We start from the raw sequence: 26622 nt of genomic DNA on the forward strand, positions 1-26622 counted from the left end.
TAGTCCCACTTGGGTGAATCCGGTCCCTTGTCTTGTGTTAGTGACTCCAATCAAACAATATTCTTCAAGTTCAGGCTGCTTTGTTTCCATGCAGAAAGATGCTTGTAAAAATACTAAATGGGCCAAAGTCCAGGGATAAGACATAGTTAGATTCAGTCATGTCCACAGCAAAGCTCAAAAGTGTCTCAATTCAGCCAAGTTCCTGACAGGAAAAGAAATCCTTCTCCTTCAATTACCTTTTAACACCAATTCTCTTCTTGAAGAGCCTTCTCCACTCTTATTAGTAGACTCAGCCCACCACACTTTCCTCTGGGAGTGTGCTGGATGATGAAGGAAGGAATTTTTCAAGCTGGTTCAGTCCTGCAATTTGCTGCACTTAGGACAAGAAACTGTGGTCCTCCTTGTACCCTGAAGGAGAAGGTTAACCCCTTCCCTGCTAAACTTTTAATGGAGTCCATATACATCACCACCACTTCCAACATGCTCCTCCTGCCCTTAACCTTCCCAGTGGATAAATTCTGGCTTGGGTTAATTCTATGAGGGTTCCCATTTTACACACACATTGAGTGTCCATTTTGATGTATTGCTGAAGACAACAAGGCAAGTGAATATAGTGAATACCGTCTCCTGTGTCTTCATAGGTGCCAAGTTTTCTGCAGCTCCATGTCACCGCTTATACAAATGATTTAATGAGCCAATGTGCACATTTTGCAAGTTACTTGCATATAATCATAAACAAGTGTGAGAGGCCCAAATCCTGCCCTGGAGCATTGGGAGCAAGTAGGAGTGGAATCTCACCCTGTCTTGAAGGAGTTGGTAGCTGAGCCCCTCCTCTGCCACAGGGACCAATGCTCTCTGGTTTCCTTTGGCGTGTAGAATGCATAGATGACAAATTTAAGTTTAAAACATGTTTAAAGACAGCACAGCCTCTCCCAGTCCCATTTCCACAGGGGTTGTGCTGCTTCCTTATACCGTCCATAGTTCACACTTACCAGTATGGATTGTAGGTGGAATAGGAATGAGCCAATGGAAAGGGGCTGATGGAGGGGAAGAGACGGTTCATTTAGATGTTAAACTTCAGCTCAGCAGCCACTGATTCCACGAAGAGAGGGTAAGGAAGGGGCATCTGGGAGCCTGCCTCTCCCCGGAGGGAGAAGCCGAAGAGGGTGCGGGAGGGAAGGGGAGTCCCAGGCAGAGCGTAGGTGTCTCTGGGCACAGATCACCGTGTGCCAAGCACTGAGCAGACAGTGCCTACCAGCCAGGTGCCTGGCCTGTTAAGGTGAAGGAGGAACCGGAGGGGGGGCAGCCTAATGAATCCAGGGTGTTGGTGCCGAGGCAGTTGTGTGGGTGGTGAGGGAGCTATGATGGGTAGCTGCAGGGGTAAATGGTGTGTGGAGGGTAGTCAGATAATTACTCATGCTGGGGTAAGTACCTGGAGGAGCAGACGTCGGTGATGAGGGTAACCTAGGCCCACGAAGGAAGCCCCTGTTTCCCCACTGGGATCCAGCAGGGGGAGTAGCACGTTGGGAGACAGAAGGGGCTGCCTGCTCAACAGGCACCACAGCAGTCCCTGGCCATGTGGAGTAACAACTGTGAGCAAAACACCTGCTGTTGCTTCTCTGCAGCCCAGCCAGACGCATGACACTCGGGACAGGAGGTGGGATTGGGTGACAATCAGGCTGGGTTGCAGGGGTGTGTATAATGTGAGGTGTGTTACACTTGGCAGCGCTGTGCACCCTTTCACCTTTTGGGTTCTGGGTTCAAATCTAGTCTGGGACCCTAATCACTGCTCCATGTGCCTGCTCAAGCAGCCTGCAGGATCAGGGCTCTGGTCAAAAGTGACTGAAAACTGTTACCATTTGAGAGTAGACCCTGCTGTTACGGCTCACCTAAAACACCCACTGACCTTAGCATTTTGTGTGAAAACTCCCAGGGCTGTCCGATACCCTTTGTTACATGGATTTTGTGATCTCTGTACAGTTCTCAGGGGACACTAATCTGCATCACAAAAACCACCACTACCATTGACCATTTCAGGAGAGAAGACAATGAGCAAATAGGACTCACCTGCCTCCCTTTAGAGGTGGTCTCTCTGGGCCAGGTCTAACGCACACTGTTTGAGCCATGAGGGAAGCTTCCTCTGATGCTGCTTGTGCTATACTTGTTCTGTGAATAGTGAACGTCAGAGCCCAGGGCTGGTAACATAGCACATTTCTAAGGAACTAAATTCACAAATGAAAAACATTTTCATCAGCACCTCTGTGGCATGTGAACATTATCGTCACCTGCTCCAAAAACTAGCATTATACACACAAATGCCTCCCTGTAGAAGAAGAAAAGTGAAAACCTATGACACTCTGAGAAAATAAAGTTGAAGCAAGTTCATGCTCAATAACTACAGTAAAATACAGTAAAATCAGGAAAACGTGATTCAGGCTGCGACGCAATAGGGAATAGTTAAAACTGTGGAGAAACGCATAACCAGAAAAGACAACAAATTAGGAAGTAGATCATCTCTGTCTGTTCTTTTTGAAGTATGATTATAGTTGAGAGAGATTTTTAAATGGTGTCATATCATTGCACATCTTCTCCCCTATATGTGTCATAGCTATTTATGTGCCAGACTATCTGATCACCTGATAATAGTTACCCATGGGGAACAGAGGCACAGAAAGTAGAAAGATGAAGCAACTTGCCCAAGGCAGTGAGTGACAGAGCAAGGAAGTGAGGCAGGGTCTCCAGAGTCCCAGGACAGTGCTGTAACTACTGCACCCTCTTTCCTCTTTGTGCTATATTTTCTTAGCTTAGTGATAAAAATACATGTATTCTTTTTCCACACGCATACTGGCTTTAGAATGCTGAAGCAGACGTGTGATATCATCATTACAAGTATATACAAATAGAATGGCCTTAGCATTTTGTGCTTGATCTGTTGGCTAACTCTTTTTTTTTTTTTGCTTGCCACTTCAGTATAACCAATTCCTAGCTACCATGCTCTCATCACTAGACAGAGAGCAGTGCTTAGTACCTCTCCCCAGCAGCCACGGAGAAAAGGTTAAGCTAAATAGCACTTTCCCCTTCCTTTTGGAACCTGGGAAGGGAAAGAGGTGGGAGGATGGGAGTTAGTGAAGGTTTTTGCCTAGCAATGAAATGTAGTAACTGTAAAATATCATGCCAGTACTGACTCTTGTTCCTCCTCCTTGCTGAAAATTACCCTATGCCTCTTTCTAAAGATGGCCATAGGTCTTGAGGAGGAAGATTTGTGCACACACCATAGAGGAAAGTGCCAAGGCTATCTTAACCAATAGACAGATGGATGCAGCTATGATGGGGGACATCTACAGGGGTGTGTGTGGGGGGAAGGGTCGGAGAGCATAAATGAATATTCATCTCTTCAGGCTTGAGCTATTTTAATTTAGAGGGGAAAGTAGAAAACCAGGAGTAACTGGCAGATTGAAGGGTGCTTCCTGAAGTCAAGTCAGGTGAGTAATGATAGCTGTGGGGGTGGCTGGGTGGGTCCAGAACAGCAAGGCAATGGGTACCTGTAGCAGACTCTGGTGAGTGGGGAAAGGGGTGGTGGAGGAGAAGCAGGCCAATCGGTGGGTAAGCAGCTAAGCACAGCAGCAAAGGAAGATGGGGAGGGCAGGAGGACTTTGGTGAGTGGCTGGCCAGCTGGCACACATATCGCAGCTGCTGTTGTGTCAGCCTAGGGGAGTAGCTGCAGCTGCGTGCTGGCCATGAATAGTGGAGAAGTGGTACGCTGGCTGGCTGCTGGAGGGAATGAGGAGTCAGGCTGGGTCTCTGCAAGGAAAGGAGGAGGGCTGGCTGGCTCTGTGAGGTTTTCAGCACAGTGGGAGTGCTACAGCCCTTTGATTTCTGAGCTATTTGTTCCCAGTGGTCCACTTTACGGGATCATCAGTAATAAAAGGTTAATGAGGAGGAGTGGCAGAAAATGTTAGGGCCTAAAGGTTGAGCCAGTCTTCTATAATGGCAACAAAGAATCCTGTGGCACCTTATAGACTAACAGACGTTTTGCAGCATGAGCTTTCGTGGGTGAATACCCACTTCTTCGGATGCAAGTCATATAATGTATCCATTATACACCAGAGCTCTGTGGTCAGAAGAAATCAAACCTGCTATGTTTAGCACCAAAACCTGTGCCCCTGGAGCTAAAGGAGAAATCCTTTCCTGTGCTACTCTTATCGCAGGCTCTTACACTTCCTTGAGCCAGCCTCTCGAGAAGGACAGGATCCCACCACTTAGTCCTCTGTTCTATATACTATAGGCTGGGCTAGTAGTGTCCCTCTTTTATTAAGGTTGTCCAGCCCTTCCCATGATAAGATCCTGTTTTCAGTTGCTTGTAACTTTGTGAAACTTTAACCATTTTGGATGGTTTCCATGCTGGGTATCTGCTTCAGGCTGAATTATTCTGGAAAATTTCAGCCAAAGTGCTTCAGGTCTACGCTACCGCTTAAGTCTATGTAACTTACGTCACTCAAGGGTGTGAAAAAGACATCCCTCTGCGCAACCTAAGTGCTGTCCACACCAGTGCTACGTCGGTGGGCGATGCTCTCCCGTCAGCATAGAGCATTGTCACCAGATGTTCTACAGCAGCAGGGCCGATGTAGCGCTTCTAGTGTAGACCTGCCCTAAGAACGAGGCTAGGGAAAAATACATTGTTTTGCCCATATTAAAAAAATTCTTGAGACATTTTCTTTGAACAGTGCTCCCAGGCTTTCTGTCAGAGAGGGTGGCCTTTGTGTCAGGGATGTGCTTTTTGCCATCCTCATGAAAATCTGACCAAATTTGGTCAAGTTATAAAACAATGAGTAATCACAGTTCACTAATACTCAGTAGAGACTTCTTTCATACTAGCAGTTAAATCTCCGAAGATTCCATGCTCCATCCCCTCACAGCTGCTAGTGCTGACCAGACTGTGCCTGCACCATTCCCACAGAGCAACTGAGCATGTTGTCTATGGCTACAGTGGTGAAGCCAGATTTTTCTGTAATTGCTGCTCTGAGGTGGGGTGAGGTGGGGTGGGGCAGGGCCAGGCACTGGAGCTTTGAGCAGAGAGCCAGTGCTCTCAATGACACCCCTGCTGACACCCAGGTGTTGTGGAGAAGGAAGCCTTCTGATTAGATACAGAAGGGAGAAAAGCCAGACTTGGGGAGGGGGGGTGGCATGGAGGGAAAGGAGCAGATTGGGAAAAGGAGTTGGGGAGTGGAGAGAGAGAAACTGTGACTAGGAGCTGGAGGGGAGAGAGACTGGGACTGGTGGGCAAGGAGATTGGGATGAGAGGCTGGGGTGGAGACTGGGCTTGGGAGCCAGTGGGGGTGGGGAGGCTGGGAGTCAGTGAGGGAAACTGGAAAAAGTGGAAGCCAGTTGGCCTGAGGGGGACATAACGCTGAAATCAGAGAAGAAGCTGGGGGAGGGGCATATTGGGCCTGGCTGGACAAAGAGAGGAAGACAAGGAGCCAGGGAGGTTGAGATTGGATGAGGAGCCCAGCAGGGGGAGAACTAGGACTGGGTGGGCAAGGAGACTAGTGACAAGGAATTGGGATGAGAGTAAGGGACCTGGAACTGGGATGAGAATCCAGAGTCGTGGAGGGTGAGATTGGGTAGGCAGGAAGAACAGGACTAGGCTAAGGAGCTAGGAGTAGGAAAGAGACAGGACAGGGACAGAAACAATTTTACAGAGTGGGAGCTGAGGCAGAGAGATTAAGATAAAAAATTGCCACTCATTTTGGGTGCCCAATTTTAGATGCCGAGGCCCTGATATAACATTTGATAACACGCCATCTGTTTAAAGCACAATTCTAATTGATTTCAGTTGCAGCTGTGAGTATTCAGCACTTCTGCAAATCAGACTCCAGCATTTCAAGTCAGGCACCCAGGAAATGAGGAACACATAATTAGTGACTACCTGTCAGAAGTATGGTTGAAGTGACTTGCCTGGCATTGCACAGGAAATCTGTGGTGCAGGCAGGGATAGAATCCAGTTCTCCAGGGCAGCATTCAACTGCTTTAACAATGAGACTCTCCTTTCTCTTCCTACAAACCTCTGACTCATTCATTAAACACCTTCCAACGTCTGCAACAAATGAAATAGGGATCCTACAGACAACAGTCTCCTCTCCAATACCCTGATTCAGCCCCAGAAAAGGTCTGTAGCATATGCAGAATAAAGCAGGGGGTCCCATGAAAAAAGTGACCCCGCAATTAAGGACTGTGTCATAATGCACGTGCGTAAGGGGGCCAAATTAAGGTTGCACAGGCAATTCTACTGCGTCTGCTGTTCTGAGATTTCTCAAGCAAAGTGAAATTAACAACACCCTGCTCAGTTTGGTCGGTACTGTTCAGAACCACGTCGAGGGCAGTAAAAGGGCAAGATTCATGTCAATTTCACTCAGCAGAGTCTGCTGCTTGGGAAAGCTGCGGGCAACAGCAGAAATCGGGACTATTGCCATTCAGAAAGGAGGACGACCACAAAAATGGAGGAGCAGAAATTGGAGTTGCCCCTTTCAGCAGCTAGGAGGCTGGTAGATGGGGGGCAGAGCAGCCAGCCTTCTCCCAGCTGGCAGGAAAGTTGGGAGAAGTAGAGTTGTACCAACGTCTTCCCCCGGCCAGGGGCCCTTGGGTGTTGAAAAGGAAAATGGATTTTCCTTGTCTTACTCAACAGCCAGAGGGTAATGTCACATGTCTCATTACCCAAGGGCGGATTGAAAGAAAAGGGACCCCTCGAACTCCTTCCAGCCTTCCCCTTGCCAGCAGCAGGTGGGGCCAGGGACGGGAAGAGGACTGGGCTTCTAACCAGTGCATTCGCCCTAGCTGCTGTCTTACCGCTCCCTCCCAGTTTGCTAAAGTTTTCCACCCCCCCGGACACACCCGCTGAACGATTGATGGCGCACCTCTCACAATCCCCAGGGCACGCAGCTGTGACCGCGCCGGAGTGACTAGGGCACCCCCCGCGCGCAGGTGGCGGCTGCCTGGGCGCGCACGAGCAGTACTAGTGCGCACAGCGCGCACTCCCGATCCCTGCGGCTAGTCGGCATGCGCCCCTGGGCTGTGCCCATCGCCGGCGTTCCCCTCCGTCTCCCCGTGCCCCAGCCCTTTAAGAACAGGAGCAGCGCCGTGTGGCCACACCCGCCTGCTCCTGGGTTGGGCCCGTCCCCCTCATTAATATGAAGGCAGAGGCGCCGGTGACTAATGGGTAATGAAGCTGTCACTCTGGCACCTACTTGTTGGGTGTTCGTGCAGTGCGGGCGCGCAGAGAGCGAGCCGAGCTGCCTGCGAACCAGCGCTGCTGCTGCGGGAGCGCTCTGGGCGGTCCGCGCTGACAGCCCATGCCCTGCACCTCTCGGGGCGTTGGGGAAAGCTTCCCGGGCAGCAGCGGAGCCTCCGCCGTGTGCATGTAAAGACCTTCGCCGTCGATGCTCCGAGCCGCGGCCGGTCCATGGCTGGTTTCCTCGCCCGTCTCTGATCAAGCACCATTCGGCTCGGAGCAGCAGGCATGCTGGGGTCTAGCCGGCGGCACTGGGCTCCCCTCACAGCAGCACTGAGCCTGGTGCTGCTCCTAACTTTGTGGGTGCAGGTAAGAAGCTTGGCGGTTGCAGAGTGGTGGGGAAATGTCCTGGGGGCTACAGCAGAAAAAGGGATTCACCTCTCCCACCAAATGGGGTGCGGTGGAGGAGGGGGAATGCATTTAATTTCGTAGGCAGAGGTAACTGTTTTTTTAACATTGCCCCTTTTGGGGCATGGCTCCTAGACCTAAAACCCTGATCTCATTGTGGGGGTTGCCATGGCTTCTTTCTGTCTCTGTAGCCTTTCAATCAGTCTCCTGTTCATGGCATTAGATCCGTGGGTTTAAACGAGGGGGGGGGGAGGAAATCAATATGCTGTGTTGGAAGAACATATACAACTTGCAGCTACGTTTCCTTCACACCCATTTTATTTTAAGCGGTTCTGTATGAAAACGAAGGTTACATTTGCAGAGATCATAATTACTGTTGTATTTCAGGAGTTGGGTGTTCACTTCTGTATACGTCTCCTCTTCATACCTTTTATCAATAATTTATTCAGCCTTGAGGGATTTAAAAATGTCTGTATCCCTTGCAGTGGAATATTTATGTACAGTACTTTTGCAGCGCAGTTACCTAGTGCAGCTTTTTGTATTGCTGCAGTAACAGCTATACAGTTCTAGTTGTATTATTTTATAGTAAATAGAATTTTAATAGCAAAACGCTTTACTGAAAGGCTTGGGAGGAAACCTTGTATTGGCTGTTTGCAAACTTCCATGCACTTTCCCAAGACGCTATAGTAATGAGGTTGACTCCCCTTTTGATTTTTATTTTTAGGTGTCCCAATCCACGGGCTATTTCGAGCTGCAGCTTAACTCGGTGAAGAATGTAAACGGAGAATTGTTGAATGGGGAATGTTGTGATGGCATGAAAAGTCCCCAGAACCTGAACTGTACCCGGGATGAATGTGATACTTATGTGAAAGTTTGTTTAAAGGAATATCAGGCCAAGATCACTCCCATTGGACCTTGCAACTACGGATCCGGATCTACCCCAGTTCTCGGTGGAAATACTTTTTATTTGAACAGCAACAAATATTCTCATCAGGGCAAAAATCATGACGCAGGCAGGATTGTTATACCTTTTCAGTTTGCATGGCCGGTAGGTTGACTCTCATCCCTTTTTCTATCACATTTTAATTTCCTCAACGCAAAATCATTTTTCTGTGTGCATTGAATAGGCTGGAAGGAATAAACTAGGAAATAGTTTTCCCCTAATGGTTGCAAATGGATGACTGAATAGTTACGACCTCCCTGTGTTCGTTGCTCCACTTTCTAATTTGAGTTGCCTTTTTCCTTCAACCCTGCGCTGCAATCCCTCTAGTAGACTACTGAAGGGAGTGTGTGCTCCTTGCTTGTGGAGGTTAGAGGAGGTATGGAAGATGGTTACCAGGTTTAATATTAACGCTTGCTGTTTGCATGTACATTTGCACAGCTGTGGTTTCCCTTTTCACCAGCAACAATTTCATTTGTCTTGCAGATCGGGATCTCTAGGGCTAGGGGAGCTGTATTAACTCCCTTGTGTGATAGGGAGGCATTCGAGAAACGCTCGCAACAGGCTGCGAGTCTAGTGACTCGGAGTATTTGTGGCAGTAGTAGATATAAAGCACAGGCGGCAGTGTAATAAATTAAACACAATAAAAACTAATACCAGAAGTATCTACATAAGGGCGTTTCAGTCCTGCAGGAGCAGCTGGGGAATCAGTTGCGTGACAGCTCCTGCTTTTCGCAGATTCCAGGTGTGAGCACTAAGCCATGCAAGACGCATTTGCTTCTGCATGGAAGGAGACACGTTGTTTTGGCTCCCGGTCCTGCAGCTTTGCACAGACTTGGAGCCTCCCCTGTTTGTGGCGCAAGGTGCTGCCTGCTTGCAGTTCAATGGGGCATGCAGTGAGGGGAGCCTCCCGGCAGGGGGCGCGTGCACCACGGTGAGCCTAGGGCGTGGGGAGGCGAGGCGGCAGCCGCTGCCCTGGCCTCAGGCGATGGGGAGTGAGTGGAGAGCGCGTGCGGCGGCTCGCGAAGGGCGCGAGCTGCTCAGCTTCTGGAACCAGACCGGCCCCGGGGGCGGGAGGAAGTGGCTGGCGGGCGGCCGTTGGAGCAGCGGTGGGCGGGGCCGAGGCTGGGAGGGGAAGCCGCTGGCCTGGTAGGCGCGTGAGCTCCGCTGTGGGGTACGCGGCGCCGAGGCGCCAGGAGGAACCGTCCCCCGCGGGCGGGGTCCCCATCGCCCGGGCCTGAGGCAGCCTGAGGCAGGGCGGTGGGTTTGGGCCGGTCACGCCCCGCCCCCTCGGTCTCAGGGCTCCTGGTGGCGCCCTGCCCGGGGGTGGGGTGGGGCTGAGAGTGACGCTGACTGGCGCTGAGGGAGGCGCGAAATCCAAGGCGGCCCGTGTGACTGGCCCCTCGCGGGGGAGGGGGAAAAGGGGTCGGTGTCACGTGGCGCTGAGCGGGGTGAGCTCGGGAGAGGCCGCGCGCAGGGAGCCGGCTCCAGCCTTCCCGCCCCGCGCCAGGCAGGTGTGGCCCCGCAGGCACCGCTCTGCCCCTGCCAAGGGCCGCGCTGCAGGGGGCGGTCGGGGTGCGGGTTGGCTCGTGTCAGAGGCGTGGGGACTCGTCGTGGCAGCGGGCCCTAGTTAGGGTAGGAGCCCAGCATGGGAGGACGAACGCCGGCTATGGCAGTTCTAGGGCCGAGCACATTCTTGGTACTGAGCAAGAAATGACTGGATCCGTGCTTGCCTTGGGCTGTGCAAAGCTTGTAAGATCTTCCTCTTCTGGAAATCAGTGTTAAATGATGAAGCTAAGACTGGTCATGCTAAAGAAATCCCACAACATTTAAATCCTCAGTACTACTGAAGACTCCTCCTCCGAACAGTTCCCGCTAATGGGGGAGCTGGTCAGCTTTAAACTGGCTTTTCTTAGTACAGAAGGGAGAGGGGATGCTTCAGATTAGAAAGATACTTTAACTTTTCGCTGTTTAAATCCAAGTGCAGAACTTTGGAATGGATACAAGCTCTTACATGTTGATCTCTGTACAAAGTGGCTTAGCTTCTAATGGCCACTGCAACTCTTTCCTAGTCTTCTATTGAATTATAAGGTTCCCTGCTGATGGAGTATGGTGAATACTATATAAATGATACTTGGGATGACTGAACAGCTAGCTGAAATGTGATAAAGGATTAAACAAAGATGTTTTCTGCTTTTAAAAAGTCAGCTGTAAAATAAAGGTGTGGTGAAATTATAAACTTGACTTTGAGTAAGCTAAGTGAGCAACATTTGCATCTGAAAACGTTTTATACTTGGTGTGCATGAGGACGTAGAGGTAACTTAGCTCATTATTTTATTGTGCCAGTTTCTAGTACTGCTTCTTGAAACTGGCAGAGAATTGGGTAGTCTTCATAATACAGGTTCCTGAGCTCAACTCTCTGTTTGCTGTCCGAATAAGCACATTCCTATCTTGCAGCTACCATCTATGTTTCTGTATCCTGAAGAAGTCCTAAACTTTAACAGGCCTGTCTTCTTCAGGCACATTTAGTGCAATACTTCCAGCACCCAAGTAATATCTGTCAACCATCAAATCCTTTACACCACTACCCACACCACTTTATGGAAGCACTGAAGCTGAAACACTTGGTGTTTCATTTCCAGTGTGTCTGTGCAGCTGTTGCAAAGCAACCTGTAATTTATTTAAACAGTGCAACCAGTCACAAAATGCAATTTGGTGGGTGGCTTGCGTTTTGAGTTTGGAAGAAATAAAGTCCTCTCCCTGCCCACCCTTCACTCTAAAAATAACTGTAGACTAGCTGTACTACAGCTTTTAAAAACTACCCAAGCTGTTTTATATGCTGCATTTAAACTGGTATGTTGTAGCCTCATCACGAGTGTCCAGCTTTAAGAGGAAGATCTTGGGAATGCCATACTTCTGTGATAAATTATACAATAAGACCTGTGGTGAACAAGAGTAAATTGAAAGACTTTCCAGTTCATATAAGACTTCTTATTTTAACATAAATGCTAGAAACAATTGCATTTTTGGAGCTGAATTGTGTTCATTGGTGAATAGTCCTCAAGAAGTTGACTTTAATGACTCAAACATCAAACTCTTAAAACTGCCATTTTCAAAACAGGTCACTTTGTGTAAACTCTTCATATTGGCATACCTCTCAGTTGCTGTACTCTTGTCATGAGGCTAGTTTTATGCACATCAGTGTGCACATAAGCACACCAGTAATGAGTAATGTCACTTACTGATCAAGTTGGAGGAGATGCCACTAAAGAGGGCAAGAAAGCATATCCTTAACTTACATAAAATGCATTTGGTTTGGCATCCACTGTCAGCAAGGGACTTAAAGTCTAAAACTTCTTGTGTAAGCCAGAGGAAAAAAATCTTTGTGGATAAAATATCACCCAATGAAACAAAAATTGGTATATGCGGACTTCTTACTGGCCAGCATATTACTGGCCACTAAGTGAAGGCTTGGTTGCCTACTTAAGGAGACTGTTTTTAACTTATTGATTAGGACAAATTGAACACTGAGGAAAACTTGTCTCCAGTATTCTTTCCTCTGTGTAATCTCTTAATATCACAAATTAACAATGGCTGTAAATGAAATGTTTATAACTGTTAATAGAAACACCCTTTTCACCTGTTAAGATGCTTTATTACAATAAAACATACTACTTTTCAATTAGATTAGCATATCTCAAGTCTCTTTTTAAAAAGACAGTCTTCTTTAGAGTAGTCTGAGGTATGACAAATCTGTTCTATAAAGCTGAACACCTGAGTTCAGTGATACCTACAAGGTGATATGAAGTGTCAATTGTTGCTCATTCCCTGTTTCCTGTTAGTTTTTTTTTTTTAAATTAAAACTTTGTAGCTTGATCTGCTTTCAAGAGAAGGTTGGGATATTGCCAAAAAGTTTCTAAAATTGCTACCTTGAAATATGTCTTTTGCAGAAATTTGGCAGTGGGAGAAGTTGAGGAACAGCTAGAACAATACAGCTGTCTTCACCCACCCACCTCAACTCTGCCCTCCTCTAAAATTTGAGAATCTTAACATGTAAAAGATATTATCAATAAACAAATTTTACTTCATTAAAATGTATTTCTCAAGTTAAGAGAACTACATAAAATGTTATAACAACTATTAGATTCATAAATATAAACTACATAGATGGCAATAATTGCTTGTGTTCTAAGTATAGAAGTTTCAACATCTGACTAAAATACTACTGAAAACTGACTTCATTGCAAGGCATGTTGACAAACAAAACTGTTCAATATTGAATGCAATTGGGATGCTTCTGTATGCAGAAGTTCAGCTCTACTGGATTTTTATATTAAAAGTTTGTGGAATGTGAGATTTTAAAAGTGGTAGGTTCTTTGCCCAATGCATTGCATTAACTTACATTACTAGGAACTGTCTGCATCAAGAGATCATGAGAAACATCACACTTATAGTCGAGTTTAATGTCTTGCTTCAGAACAGGCTCTTCCTAAATTGATGGATTGATTCTAGAATAAGTTTGTCATGGCAACTGGTAAGTGACATGTAAGAAATAAGTGATAAGGTAGCTTTCAGACTTTCTGAAATAGCCCCAACTAAAGAGATACTATCAAACATCTTGAAGATGCAGGAATATAATAATTGGTCCTGCATTTCCACAAAATGCGTAGGCTTCCGTTAATTTTAAAAATTGGTTCTATACCTTGATCAGGAGAGAAACATTGAAAGGTGTATTATACATGAAGGGGGCTATTCCAGCACAGCCTGTTTTGACTGGTGGGGTGTTGACTAATGGTTAGAGCAAAAGATTGGGAGTTGTCACTTAATACTGACTCTCCATCACATCGGTAAGGCTTAGTGTTTGTAAGGCGCTCCTAAGAATCTTAGTTGGAAGATACTGGGTATTTTAATAATAATTATGTGTATCTAATTATCCAAGGCTTTGCCAACTCAAAAAGAGGGTCTGTCTTCTCTCTGCCTTCCCTCCCCCTACCTGTTAGGGGCTTACTTGTGTCTGCTCTGTAAGAGGTCTGCTCCTCTGAAAGTCAAGCTGTATCTGTAAGGTCTCTGCCAAGAAGATGGGCATGTATGCCAATATCTTGAAGGCTATTGTGCAAAAAAAAAAAAAAAAAAAAAAAGCTACACCTTAACACACTAGATCACATTTTGACCTATCAGAGGGCTAACATCCTAGAATGTTGACCAGGGCTTCTCCACCTGTGGGTTGCAACAAAATGGTGTTGGGGATTGCTACCACCATTCCTCTGTCCTCCTTTCATGAAATAGTACTTCAGCCCCTATGGTAGCAGAGAACCTGGAAAGTGTGAACCAGAGTAAACCATTGCAGTGATTCCTGGCTGAAACAATAGCTCTACAAGGTGTGAACTGTTGCATTCAAGGCTCCATTGCTTCTAGTCTTCTGTAGCCATGCAATCTTGCACCTCTCCATGCCATGAAATGGGGAATTCCATGGCAAAAATGTTTCACTTTTCTGCAACAGGCACCAAAAATATTGGTACTCTGTGCAGTTGAGTTAAACATGCAGGTGTATTGTACTGACCGGTCTTGAAGCTGAAAATTTTGAACAGAGAAAATGGAAAACCAGGAGTTGCACCCCCATTTTTCAAACCCTTGACTGTGATGGTCAGGTAAGAGCATATTACACCAGTGTGCTACACAGGCTGTCAAACTCTCTAGGTAAAATTGAAAGTGCTGATTCTGTCTCCAAAATCCTGCATCCTGAGTGGTTAGGCTTGGCTTTTTTCTATTTTTTCTAATTAATTTTTTCCAGGAACTTGCCAGAAGATCAGCGTGCCCTATGCTTTTGGAATGTGTCCAGGATTTCCATAAGTGTTTCAGCTCTTCTTATCTAGCCTGTAAGTATCCTTCTCAGTCAAAATGTTGTGGGACTGAGGGGAACTTTCAGGTATTGGATCTTATGTATGAAAGTGTGTGAGTGGTGTTTTTAAACTCTAAGTTTTGTATGCTGTACCCAGATACTAGAGTGATCCATCTCATCCAGATGTCTGGAATTGTTTATGCTTTAGATAAAGTTTGAACTAGAGTGTGGAATATATCATACCCAAAGCTGTTTGAAAGACTAACTTGGCTGCATCAGTACAGCCAAGATCCACCTGACACTATACCTTTTAATATATAATTTAAACCTGTTCTTTAGATGTTGTCTACTTAAGCATAATCCTGCGCACACAGCTAGCTCACATAGTTCGTTAGGGGAGTCTGAGAACTGCATGGTTGTAGCAAGGGCAGAATTAGAGATTTGGATTGAAATTAACCTGGACTCCTTGCTGTCTTTGGGCACCCAAATAGCTTTGGCTGGAAAATGCCTCCCCCACCCCTGGCTAGGAAACTGCACCCCATCTTCAGTTCTGGGTCTGGCTGCAGTGAGCCATTCTTTTGTCACTCAGGCACTGATTACCATAATGCAATGCACCTGGGATCTCTGATCAGCAATGCTTTCTTCACTGGATTCCCATTGATTACTGGATCAAATTCAAGGTCATGTCCTTTTCAGTCTTCCATGGGACTAGCCCAAGTTAATGATGCAAAGTAAATGCCTTTAGAATGAAATGTAAAACCTCCTACTTTTGACAAGCTGTCTCTTAACCCCATTGACACTCCAGTTTTAAAACAACAAAACTTGATATAGAATAGAGTGCGTGAGGGGAAGGAGAGAAAGTGAACATAAGATCATCTAACAAACTAAAGTTCTCAGGGATAGGTGCAGTATAAGCACATTATATGAATTAGGCCAGTATAATGGGAAATTAATATGAAAAATGAAGTAGTTGGTAGCTACACATTGCATAGATATTTTATATTTGCAACCAACTGAATGCAGCTTTTTTTGATGGAAATCTGTGCTGACCATACAAAGTTTCCCTATAAACCAGGAGTAGCCAAAATTACTGACCCTCCAAGCCACATGACAATCTTCAGACGTTCGAGACCCAGGGCATATCTGCCGAGGCTCGGGGCTTCAGCCCTGCGGGAGGTGCCTGCCAGGGTTGGGGTTTCAGCCCCACTCCTGCTGAAGCCCTGAGATCCCCCTCCCTGCTGTGCAGAAGCCCTTACACTACCACCCTGCTGCAAGGCAGAGGCTCCCAACTCACCTGTCCAGTCTGGTAGGTGGAGAATCGGGGAGGGGCGGGGTGTCAGGGGCTCCACGAGCTGCACTTCAACTGTAAAAGAGCCGCATGCAGCTTGTAAGTCACAGTTTGGCCACCCCTGCTATAAACTCTTAAGACTTGCCACAAGCTGTTCATATTCGTAAGGTGGGTGTAAATCTACTCTGTGCTAGCCTGCTGTGCCTGTAGTGTCTAGGTGGACACTACTGCCCTCACTAAAAGTTCCCTAGTGCGCATCAATCCACTGTTTCAAAGCAGGATAGATCCAAGTATGGTAGGGAACTTCTGGTGTGCAGCAGCAATGTTCACATGGACACGTAATGTGGGGTATATTTGCACCCCAGCTTGCCACAAAATAGGTGTTTGTGTAGGCAAGCCCCTAGTTTAATAATCTTTCAAATGAAATATTTACTCTTAATTAGTGCCTTTTTGTGGCATTTTGGCTAGGCAATTAGAGAACATTCTAGTAGTACTGTAATAACTATCACAGGAAGTTTTCTCAGACTCTAAAAGGACATGCTCAGTCCTAATAACCCAAAATGACACTTACAGATAATTTATGAATGTGCATCAGAAATCATCCCCTGCAGTCTCTCTGCAATGCATTTATGAATACAGAGACGGGGGTGTACAAGGAAATTTTGCTCTCTGTTTCATATGGGTTAGTGGATACGGGAGTTTGGATAAATTTCCAGCTGCTTAGTACTTGTCTTCACAGCTCTAACTTCTCTTGGGATTGTGTGTGTGTGTGTGTGTGTGTGTGTGTGTGTGTGTGTGTGTGAGAGACTAGTTCAATATGTAAACAGAATCCCTTCCGTATTGGATCAGAGAGCTTTTGAGTTAAATCTTGCATGTTCACTGATGATATAGCGATGATCTAGGCTAGGGGTTCTTGCATCAAATTTTTTGGTCGCCTCAGAGTGTGGCCACCAACACAGACACTTCCCCCACCCCCTAAAGTTAATAAAGTAATAGGCACATCTATACATCCAAATCATTGTAATTTATTTATGTAAGGCTTTGGGTTTTTTTGCAGACTTGGTTAAAAATAATGCACGGGTCCAGTAAAGAATAGAGAGAACCAACAGAATAGAAACACAAATAAGGTGCTTTCCACGTTCTTGTCTTTTTTTTATTATTGTTTCTTTTGCTTTTTTGGTAGAAGTGGGTGTCTGTATAACAATTCTGAAGTAAATTTAAAAATGCTTTGACATAATAGAAGTCCAAATAATAATTAACATGTCTGGGAAGGGGAGTGGAGGGGAGGCACGGGTGTGGCTGGTCCAGGGATGCTCCAAACAGGTGGGGGTGGGAGGACTTTGGGCTTCGGCTAGCCCGGGGCTCCTCCGGCCAAGGGGGGCGCTTGGGGCTTCTCCAGGCAGAGGGGCTTGGGGTTCTGGCTGCTGGAGGGGGGAGGTGTGTGGGGAAGGGGTGGAGTCAGGGGCTCTACTGACTGCCCATGTGCTCACCCCTCACTGCCTCATCCCCACTCCCCACCCCTGACTGCTGCTGCCTGCTGCATACCTTCTCACTCCTCCCACCTCCTCACCCCCCTGCCCGCCACGAGAATCCCTGCTTGCTGTTGGCTCACCACTCACCTCACTCCCCCGCTTGCAGCCAGACATCCCCCCCCACCTCCTTCCCCGGCTGCTGACTCACCGCTCGCCTCCTTACTACCCCGCCAGGCCCCCCCACTTGCCTCCTCGCTCCCCTCCCCGCCTGCCACTCATCTTGCCACTTGCCTCCTCTCCCCCACAGCTGCTCACCTCACCCACTCCTCACCTTGCTCCTTAAGCATTGTTTGTCCCACCAGTGTCTCCAGAGAGGTGGTGCATGCAGGACCAACAGGGAGGAAGGGTAGGGGCTGATGCTCTTGTCTTCCCCCCTTTCCTCCCGATTGGCCAGGAACCTGCTGTGGCTGCAGGGAAACCCCCTGCTGGCCGCATGCGGCCCTGGTGGCTGCATTTGCGAGATGGTGATCTAGGCTCTGATTCTTCAGGTATGCTGAGTATGGACTATTTCACTTGGTTTCAGTGGTAGTTGCAGGTGCCACCTACCAAAAAATAAAGGGGGGGGGCTTTTGTTACTTGGCATGCTGTGTGTACCAACAACTAATATTGCAGCTTGCCCAGAGCAGAAAGTATGAAGAGAGACGTTTTGTGTAACTATATAGAGAAGTCCTCTCTTCCAAACTTCAATGGAAAGGTAACCCTTGATGTCCTCTGCATATTTCAGATGTAACTGAACTTAGAATTTCTTGTAAAAATATCTTGCAGTGCAGAGAGATTCGTGGCCTGCCACCTGTTCTGTTATACTTTCTTGACCTTTCTTCCTTCAGATGCCCTTAAGAGTACTTTGAATAACTCTTCAGATAGCAGTAATATAAGGACAGTTTAAACTTAGTCCTGCCTTAGTGCAGGGGGCAGGACTAGATGGTCCCTTCCAGTCTTGCATTTCTTTGATTCTGTATCTGTGCCTCTGAAACCTTATTTAATTCTAACATTTAAAACTTCTTTGACACACCAATGTTTTACTAAAGTTCTCTTCTGTAAGGATACTGAAGCTTAATTCAGGCTGTGCAGGCTTTAGCATTATAGATGTGAAAGAAATTCTGATTGCCAGGTATCCATCCATTTCAGAAGGCACTCCAGGCAGTGCATCAATGAGATCGTTACACTCTTGTTGCAGTATACAGGACATGTGCATTAATCTGTTGTTCTAATATATAGTCCATCTGCAATCAAAGAATTTTATTTATATTTATAATATAATAATTAAACAAAATAAACCTGGGGTAAAAGGTGGGGAAGGAGGTTCTTATCTGTCACAATTTATTATTGTAGAAGCTCTGTATCATTTCCACTTATAATACTGTCTTGAGCAGTTTGACCCTATTATGACGTGTGAAGCCACTCTGGCTATGTCTGCTGCAAGAAAAGTATTTTTACAAGGAGATAACTAAAAAGTTATAAAAACTAAGCGTAGACAGGGCAAGATGTAGTTTTACCTCAACTAACCTTATGTTAAAGTAATTGTGACTAGATGCAGCACTGTCCTTTGATCTACAGACAGTTGTAGATACTCTTGTGCTTATAAATTTTTCTTTCCCCTTCCCTGCCCCCCCCCCAGTCAGTGGAATAAAACTAATCAACTTTCTGTAGATGCTGATTGAAAAGTCCTTGGCAGAAGCAAGCAATGGTGCTACTCCATGGGCTGGGGGCAGGGGGGATGTGGTACAGTAGTTGAAGAAAAGTTTACTTTCTGCTGTTACTTCTTCTTCCCCCACCCTATTGGTTTACTTATAGCAGCCAGGAAGCTCCTAGGAGCAGGTTGAAAGAAGAAAAATTTTCCCAGGAATGGGTTGGGGGCAAGGGTGGATCAGAACTTAACAGAGGATCATCCAAAAGATGGAGCTGCTGGCCAGTGGCTAGGGAGAGCACCTTTTCAGGAACCCTACCATCCTGCCCCTTTCAGTGGAGGTGTGTCAGGGTGCTAAACTTTGTACCAGTGAGTTGCCCTGGATCTTGCTGCTGGTACCACCATTCACTTCTGGCTAGTAGGTATCTAAACCATTTCGATTGTTGCTTGTAATTTAGTAGGGCTCAACTTGTAACAAAATGTCATATGGAACATTCTTGGGTGAATTTTAGAATAGAGGCCATCAGAAATCCACCAAGACAGTTTGTGGGTCAGTTTAGTCCTCAGTGGCATATATCCAAATTCCTACTTGGATAATTTCAGTCTTGCTACCTAAGTTAACTGTGTGCTTTTAAATTGGATACAATATACTGTTTAGTCTCAACTCTTGCCATAGTGTTGCTCTGCCAGCAGTGTTCCACATTGAAAAGGCTGCATTTTATGGTGGATAAAATAATCCGCTTACACATCTCACAAGTTCTGGGGGCTTAAATACTCTTGGGGGGCTCATGAATTATAATGGTTTGCTTGGAAACATGTCCGTACTGCTGCTTTTGGTATAAAGATGCTTTTCTTATATAAAGTCATACTGAAGACATTCACTGTTGCAAAAATTCTTGTTTCGTGAACCAGGCTCTTTTACCTCTATATAGAGTCTGACTGGAATGGACAAATGTGATCATCTCCTCTGACCTTCTCTATAGTACAGGCCATAGAACTTCCCCCAAAATAATTCCTAGAGCATATTTTATAGAAACAACATCCAGTCTTGATTTAAAATTGTCAGCGATGGAGAATCCACCATGACACTGGTAAATTATTCCAATGATTAATTACTCTGATTATATAGTGACTTTCTTCTCACAGGATCCAACTACAAACACTTAGCCCCTAGTTTCAGTGGTTTTAGCTTGGCAGTTCATCTAAACAAATTGAGGGGAAGAAAATGGATTATTTCAGCAGTCAGCATTTCAGTTGTTAGCTAAATGAAATAAAGGGAAAGGCATATAGTGAAGAGCTTTCCTGATCTCTGGCATCAGAAAGAATTCTCAGCTGAAATGTGTAGTGAGCATGGATATTATCCATGGCTAAAACTATTATTTGTTGCCTAATAGCAGTTAGAATCCTCTATTAGATGAAAGGGGCATGGCATTTCAAGGATAAATGACAATCTTGGCCTTACTTGATTAGAGCTTACAGAGGTTGCTAAGAAACAGACTAATAGTTCTTGAATAACCAATTATATGCCCCTTGGACAGATGCACAGGTGCTTGCTCTCTGAAGTAACTTTTTTTTTTAACCTGGGATAAGACTGGAGTATTAAGCAGGCTGTAGATAGAGTGCAGTTTACTTAAGTTTTAAAGTGTGTATATATTAAAAAATTGTCCCTTCTTGCACATCTTCTCTGGTGGGGTTTTTTATTCCCTGTATTATTCTTTAGACTGTACTGTATTTAGCATTCATGTGTGTATATATATTTTTTTTAAAGGGAATCTTCCTCTTCCCTTTTTATTCCCCCTGAATAGTTTCTAACATGTGTTTTGCTTTAAGATACTGGAAACTGTTCCAGTCCCCTATCTTAGGTTAAAACTAGATACATGTGAAACTTAAATTTCTTGATCTTCAGTGTCTACTTGTTGTGACTCGTCTAATCTTCCTGGGTAACTATTGCTTGTGTACTTCATTGGACCGCTAGTGCCTTTTTCTGGGAAAGGGTCTTTTCTATTATTTGTGCAGAGCAAACCAGTCTACCTTGCTTTTTTTAAATATCTGATGATAACATCTGCCCCACATTCTAGAAATTTTGTACAGTGCAAGTGTTCTTGGGGATTAATTGCAATTTGAATGGTAAGCTTTGTCTTGCTGGGATTTCAATCCATAGTGTCTTTGCTCATATAGTATTAGCCCTTTTTTGGATTTTTTTTAACTGTTGTATATGAACACTGCATATGTAAAGGAATCATGTAAGTGAAGTTTTATGGATCTACATGAGTTATGAACTGACTGGTCAACCACACACCTCATTTGGAACTGGAAGTACTCAATCAGGCAGTAGTGTGGGGGGGGGAACAAATACAGTATAGTACAGTGTTAAACAAACTACTAAAAGTTTAAAAACTTGACAAGATAAGGAAACTTCCTGTGCTTGTTTTATTTAAATTAAGATGGTTACAAGCAGCATTTTCTTCCACATAGTAAAGTTTCAAAGCTGCATTAAGTCAAAGAACAGCCATAATGTTTTGTTCAGTTACAAACATTTCAGAGTTACAAACAACTCAGGAATGGAGGTTGTGTGTAACATCATGGTTCTACTGTACTTGGTTATCCACATCTCCAGAAACTAACTTCTGGGTTCTTTTGATAGCCCATAGTGCTTCCATAGCATTACCTTTTAACTTGAAAGGAAGATGCACATATTAAAGATCAAAAGTACAGCTTCAGTTAGAAAAGTATACATGTGTATTCCTTCTCAAAATAAGCAATGAACAGCTTTTCCAATATGAAATTCACACTGACTAGAAAGAATGTTACTGTACCAAAATTATGTAAAGTCTTCTAATAGCTTGTATTATAAACCATTTAAGAAAAATGTTGTGGTGGGGCGGAATAGGGAGGTGAGATCCTTTAGTCTTGTGCAGCTGTAAAGCCCTCTAGAGGGGGGAAAAATAACTTACACTTGTGATCCAAGAACATCTTAATGCCAGCTGGCAAAGGGGCACAGAGGGAGTCAAGGTTGCCAACCCTCCAGGATTATCCTGTAGACTTCAGGAATTAAATATATTAATCGTTAATTAAAGATTGTCATGTGATGCAACCTCCAGGAATATGTCCAACCGAAATTGGCAACCTTAGAGGGGGGGTGCATAGAGTTTACAAGTATTTCCTGAGACTGGTATGTTACATCCTGGTTCACCAAAGAACGTCATGTAGCGTATCAAAGGAAAACAGCAAAAACGAGGAGTCCTTGTGGCACCTTAGATTAACAAATTTATTTGGGCATAAGCTTTCATGGGCTAAAACCCACTTCATCACAAAAGCTTATGCCCAAGTAAATTTGTTAATCTAAGGTGCCACAAGGACTCCTTGATTTTGCTGATACAGACTAACACGGCTATTACTCTGAAAGGAAAACAGGTGTGTCACTGATTAGGAATATTGTGATAAATTTTATGTACTGCTACTATGTAAAGAGGGGTGTGTGTGTGTGTATATATAATATATGCTGTGCTGTGGCATCTGTTCAAGGAGCTGATCCTAAACTGAACTAATCAAGAAGGTGTGTGTGCTGTTCCCATTGGGGGCAGCAGAGCTAGTAAGTGTTCAGTGAATAAGGGGCTGTCCACTTCAAGGGAATGCTTCAAAGGGTTGTGGGGACTGAGGTGCACCATTTGTTACTCTCTGAGGCAAAGTAAGGGCTGGCATAGCCCAGAGAGGATTATTTGGGTGACTAGCAGGCAGGAGGTATCAGGGAACTGGCATCCAGTTAAGCACAAGCTAGTCTCATTGGAGGCAGGGGGGTAATCAGGTGAATCACAGTCCTGAATACCCCGAGAACTATCACCATATTTATATAGTGCCTTTTGTTTGAGGCTTTCAAAGCTTTATACTTCACACTGCACAGAGGTGCTATGAAGTAAGGCCGTATTATTCTTTTATTACAGAGAGGAAAACAGGGTGTTAAATGACCTGTGCATTTAAAAAAAAAAAACTTTGGAAAAGAAACTGGCTCTCTGGACTCATAGCCCTGTGCTTTAACCACTAGGTCCTGCTGCCCCTCATGAAAACTACCAGCCAAAGTATCATGGATTGTAATTGTCACAACTAAGATCTTCAGAAGCTTGCTATCCTGCAAAATCAAGTATTCCTACTTACTAGCTTGCCAAGAAACTGGATTGAGCAACCATAAATAAGGAAGCCATGATAAACTGGACACTTTTGCAGCTTAAAAAACACACTACTTTTTTTTTTTAGTGGTTGCATGTTTTGCTGTTACTAATTGTGACCAATGCTGTGTTAGGAGTGCTTGGGAATAGCTTCTAAATTATGGGACTAGATTTTAAAAAGTGATGAAGAGCTGTTAACATCTTGATGGTTGTAAGTGGCTTCATTCCAGTTCTTCACTTGGCCATGCCACAGAAGCAGTAGCAATTGCTACTCTTTGAGGAACTAGCTAGAAGCCAAGGATTGGGGGAAACTCGCTCAAGTACTTGCTCCTTCAATATAGGGGTGACTTCATATTGACAGTACAGAGGTTTTTGTTTTTATTTTTAAGCTGTCTACATAGGGACATGTCCGGTATTGCACGTTTGAATGGATACATGTTTCATCTTTTAGCAGGAAGTTCTAATTACTTAAACAAGTCTCTTGTCTTGCTGGATGTGTATGTAGAATAAGGCTTTGTTAAAAAGCACACATCTAACTTTTTTTTGTTTAATATTTGTTAATTACTTAAGCTTTTAGATTACAGTGCTACAAGATTTTATTTTAGAATATTAAAATTGCTAAGAATTAAAAATAACTCACTCTTGCAAACATGTTTGCCATACATTGGAGAAACTATAAGACATGTATAATCAAAATATAAATTTACCTTTTAGTATACACAGTTGCAATACAAAATACAATGCATGCAGGTGTTCTCTGTTTAGAACAGTAATTAAAGTACATTATTACATGGCTAGTTTAATTCCCTCTTGACTTGAAGTTGAAATTATAATGATGCACAGCTTGAAACACCCAGAGGACCTGATAATATCCATGCCACATGGAGCATGGGGGGAGGGGAAGAACAGTATTAATTACTGGTTCAGCTTTGAATTCTAAATATCGGCATAAAATTTATGTAAACCATTAATGGCTCTTCATGGTCATTACATACACTTTGAAAGAGACAATTTAGCTTCATTTTCATCAGCATAAGGAGAGAATGCAGGAGGCATGTTTCCCTGTAACACTATAGGTCATGGAGAACTTGCATATCAAAACTTAGTGACTTTTGAGAAGTGAATAGAAGGTAGATGACCCTGCATGTCCAAAACAGGTCAAAAAGATGGTAGTAAGGCTGGAAGTTTCTTTGAATATTCAAATATTTGAGTAAAAATGGTGTTGACTCCACTTCACACAAGACTACTAAACAAGTGTGATGCATTGCAAGTTTTCTAACTTCATAGATGCTTCATTGTATATTTCTGCTATTGGAGCACTCCATGTGAATTCCTGGAAATGGCTTGAAGCTCACTTCAATCAGCTGGCATGGAGAGCACTAAATCTTAAATAATTGTGTAGTCATGAAAGCATCTGGGATGGAAGTAGAGAAGGAAATTGCTCTAGGCTGTTATGACCAGGCAAAAAGCATGTCTATTATCTTCATCCATCACGTCTCTCCTCTGAAGACAATATCCTCTTCAGAAAACTAGTGGAAGGAGAAATCTTTGGCTGTGTCTGAAACCAAAGTTCAAAGTGGTTAAAAAGATATTAGCATAACAATTTAAACACTTTCTGTTGAAGTGGTGACTATGATTTCTTAAATTAACTTTAACATGATTAACTATATATATATATATAAAAAGATTGAATAGTAAGGAGGGACATAAAAATGAACTTCCTGTGACAACTTTAAAAAAATTGATATACACGTCAGTTTTTGTGTGTGTGCTCACCTCTCACCACTTCAGAAGTATTTATGAAGAATGACACTGAGGGAGGATTCACAGGATTCACTCACTTAGGAATCTGGTAGAATAGAAAAAATTGGATTCGTATGACTTAAGCCTGTTGATGAGCTTGAATCCCAGCTCAGAGTACTATTTTTTTTTTTAATTTAGAAATATAAGTTAAGTTTGAGGGGACAAGGATTTTAACACTTGCATGGTGGTAGTCCTACATACAACAGCTATTAAAATAATGTTTGCAATGCATGGGACCATCAGTTTTGTTTTCAGCAACTTACACTAGCATTTCTAATATTGGTCAGCAGCCTTTCTGAGGTGTGGCTTTTTTTTTTTTGTTAAAAGCTTTGTTGAATTGACTTTTACCCTAATTTTGGATTATAATAAAAAAGCTGTAGTTTGAGATTCCTGGCGACTTAAATTAGCTATTTACTATGTTGCCAAAATATTAAGTATTTAAAACTGTTATAAAAGATTATACTTAAGGATGTTATACCGAAACATGCCTACTTCACTAGCCTCTCATACCAGTACAAGTGGCTTTTACTTCATTCGCTAACTGAAGGAAGAGCGCGGGGGGAGGGGCTCCAGTGTTGCTTTCTCAAACAGAGATTTGCTTGCTGCATTAGCTCTGCTCCCTGTTCTGGCTCCAGCAAGTGGAAGTAATTCTCATGCTGTCTCCTGGCTTTGTTTTAGAAGCTGATAAGGGTTAGGCCTGGGAAATAAGGCTACATTTCAGTTTGTATCTATCTTTGCTTGAGTAGTCTCTCGTTCCTGACATCACAGCACTTGTGGAAGAATCCGTGTGTGAACAGTGTGTCCTATTTCTCTGACATCTGGAAGAAATGGCACTGCAGGGGAGGAGGCTCTTGCTTCTCTTTTATAAGAGGAGCTCTTACTCCTGATGCATACAGCTTACTAGGGAGCATTGGTCCTGCATAGTGGACCTCTGGAGGCATGTCCATGTCTCAGGCAGAGTCAATCAAACAGTGCCCCTCAGGCTGAGGACATACAAAATGTGGTGGGATCCTGCTCTCCTTAGTGGAAGAAGTGTTGGCGTTACTAGATGTGAATGTTGAGTTCTGGAAATTTCTCCAGCCTGTGAAAGAAGCCCCTGAGAAGACTGTTCCTCACAGTACTTGTGTATTAATCAAAACCTCTCCCGGCATTGGCAGTGCTTATGGCTTTACTGAATAATGTGACTTCTTGGAATTTAGTACAGAAATGTTAATCCAGTCGTTTGAGAACTATTAAAACCTGGGGTTAGGCCTCTGTGCAGTCTTAGATCCAGAAGGCCTGTATTTCTCCCCCAAAAATGTAATTGGGTTTGGCTTGGGTCTTGACTCATTATTCCCTCCTTCTCTCCTAATTCTGAAGCTCTACTCTGACCTGGCCCTATTTGACAGCTGATGCCAGGTGCACCCTCCTGGGGCTATTCTTTGGAATGCATCTATATCTGCATGACTTCCCCCCCCCCCCCTTTAAAAACCAAACTACAACAATATACAATTAGTGTGGCATGTACTGAATGAAATAAAAACTGGCTAGCTGATCTCAAAAATGTAACTGTAAACTGTCAGTAATTGGCATTTTTTGAACAGGGTCTCACAGGATTCAGTTGTTGGCCTTATGTTTGTTTTTCTCAGTGACCTGGGAGATAAACCATAAAATCATCACTGAAAGAGTTTGCAGATGACCCAAGAAATTGGGAGAGTGGTAAATAATGAAGACAGGTTACTAATACAGAACAGAGAAAAGCCATGAGATCACAGAATCATAAGACTGGAAGGGACCAGGAGAGGTCTTCTAGTCCCA

General features: G+C 44.4%; 1 protein-coding gene across 1 annotated transcript in view; it reads left to right on the forward strand.

The window, feature by feature from the left end:
- The first annotated feature begins 7101 nt into the window (after positions 1 to 7101).
- JAG2 (jagged canonical Notch ligand 2) overlaps positions 7102 to 26622 on the forward strand; it is a 91799-nt gene continuing 72278 nt past the window's right edge. The window contains 3 exon segments of the mRNA XM_039536874.1: positions 7102 to 7484; positions 7487 to 7594; positions 8358 to 8681. Of these exon segments, the coding sequence (XP_039392808.1) occupies positions 7434 to 7484; positions 7487 to 7594; positions 8358 to 8681 (483 nt within the window). The 5' untranslated portion in view covers positions 7102 to 7433.

This window comes from Mauremys reevesii, linkage group 4 (genome assembly GCF_016161935.1).
Source record: "Mauremys reevesii isolate NIE-2019 linkage group 4, ASM1616193v1, whole genome shotgun sequence".
Lineage (NCBI taxonomy): Eukaryota > Metazoa > Chordata > Testudines > Geoemydidae > Mauremys > Mauremys reevesii.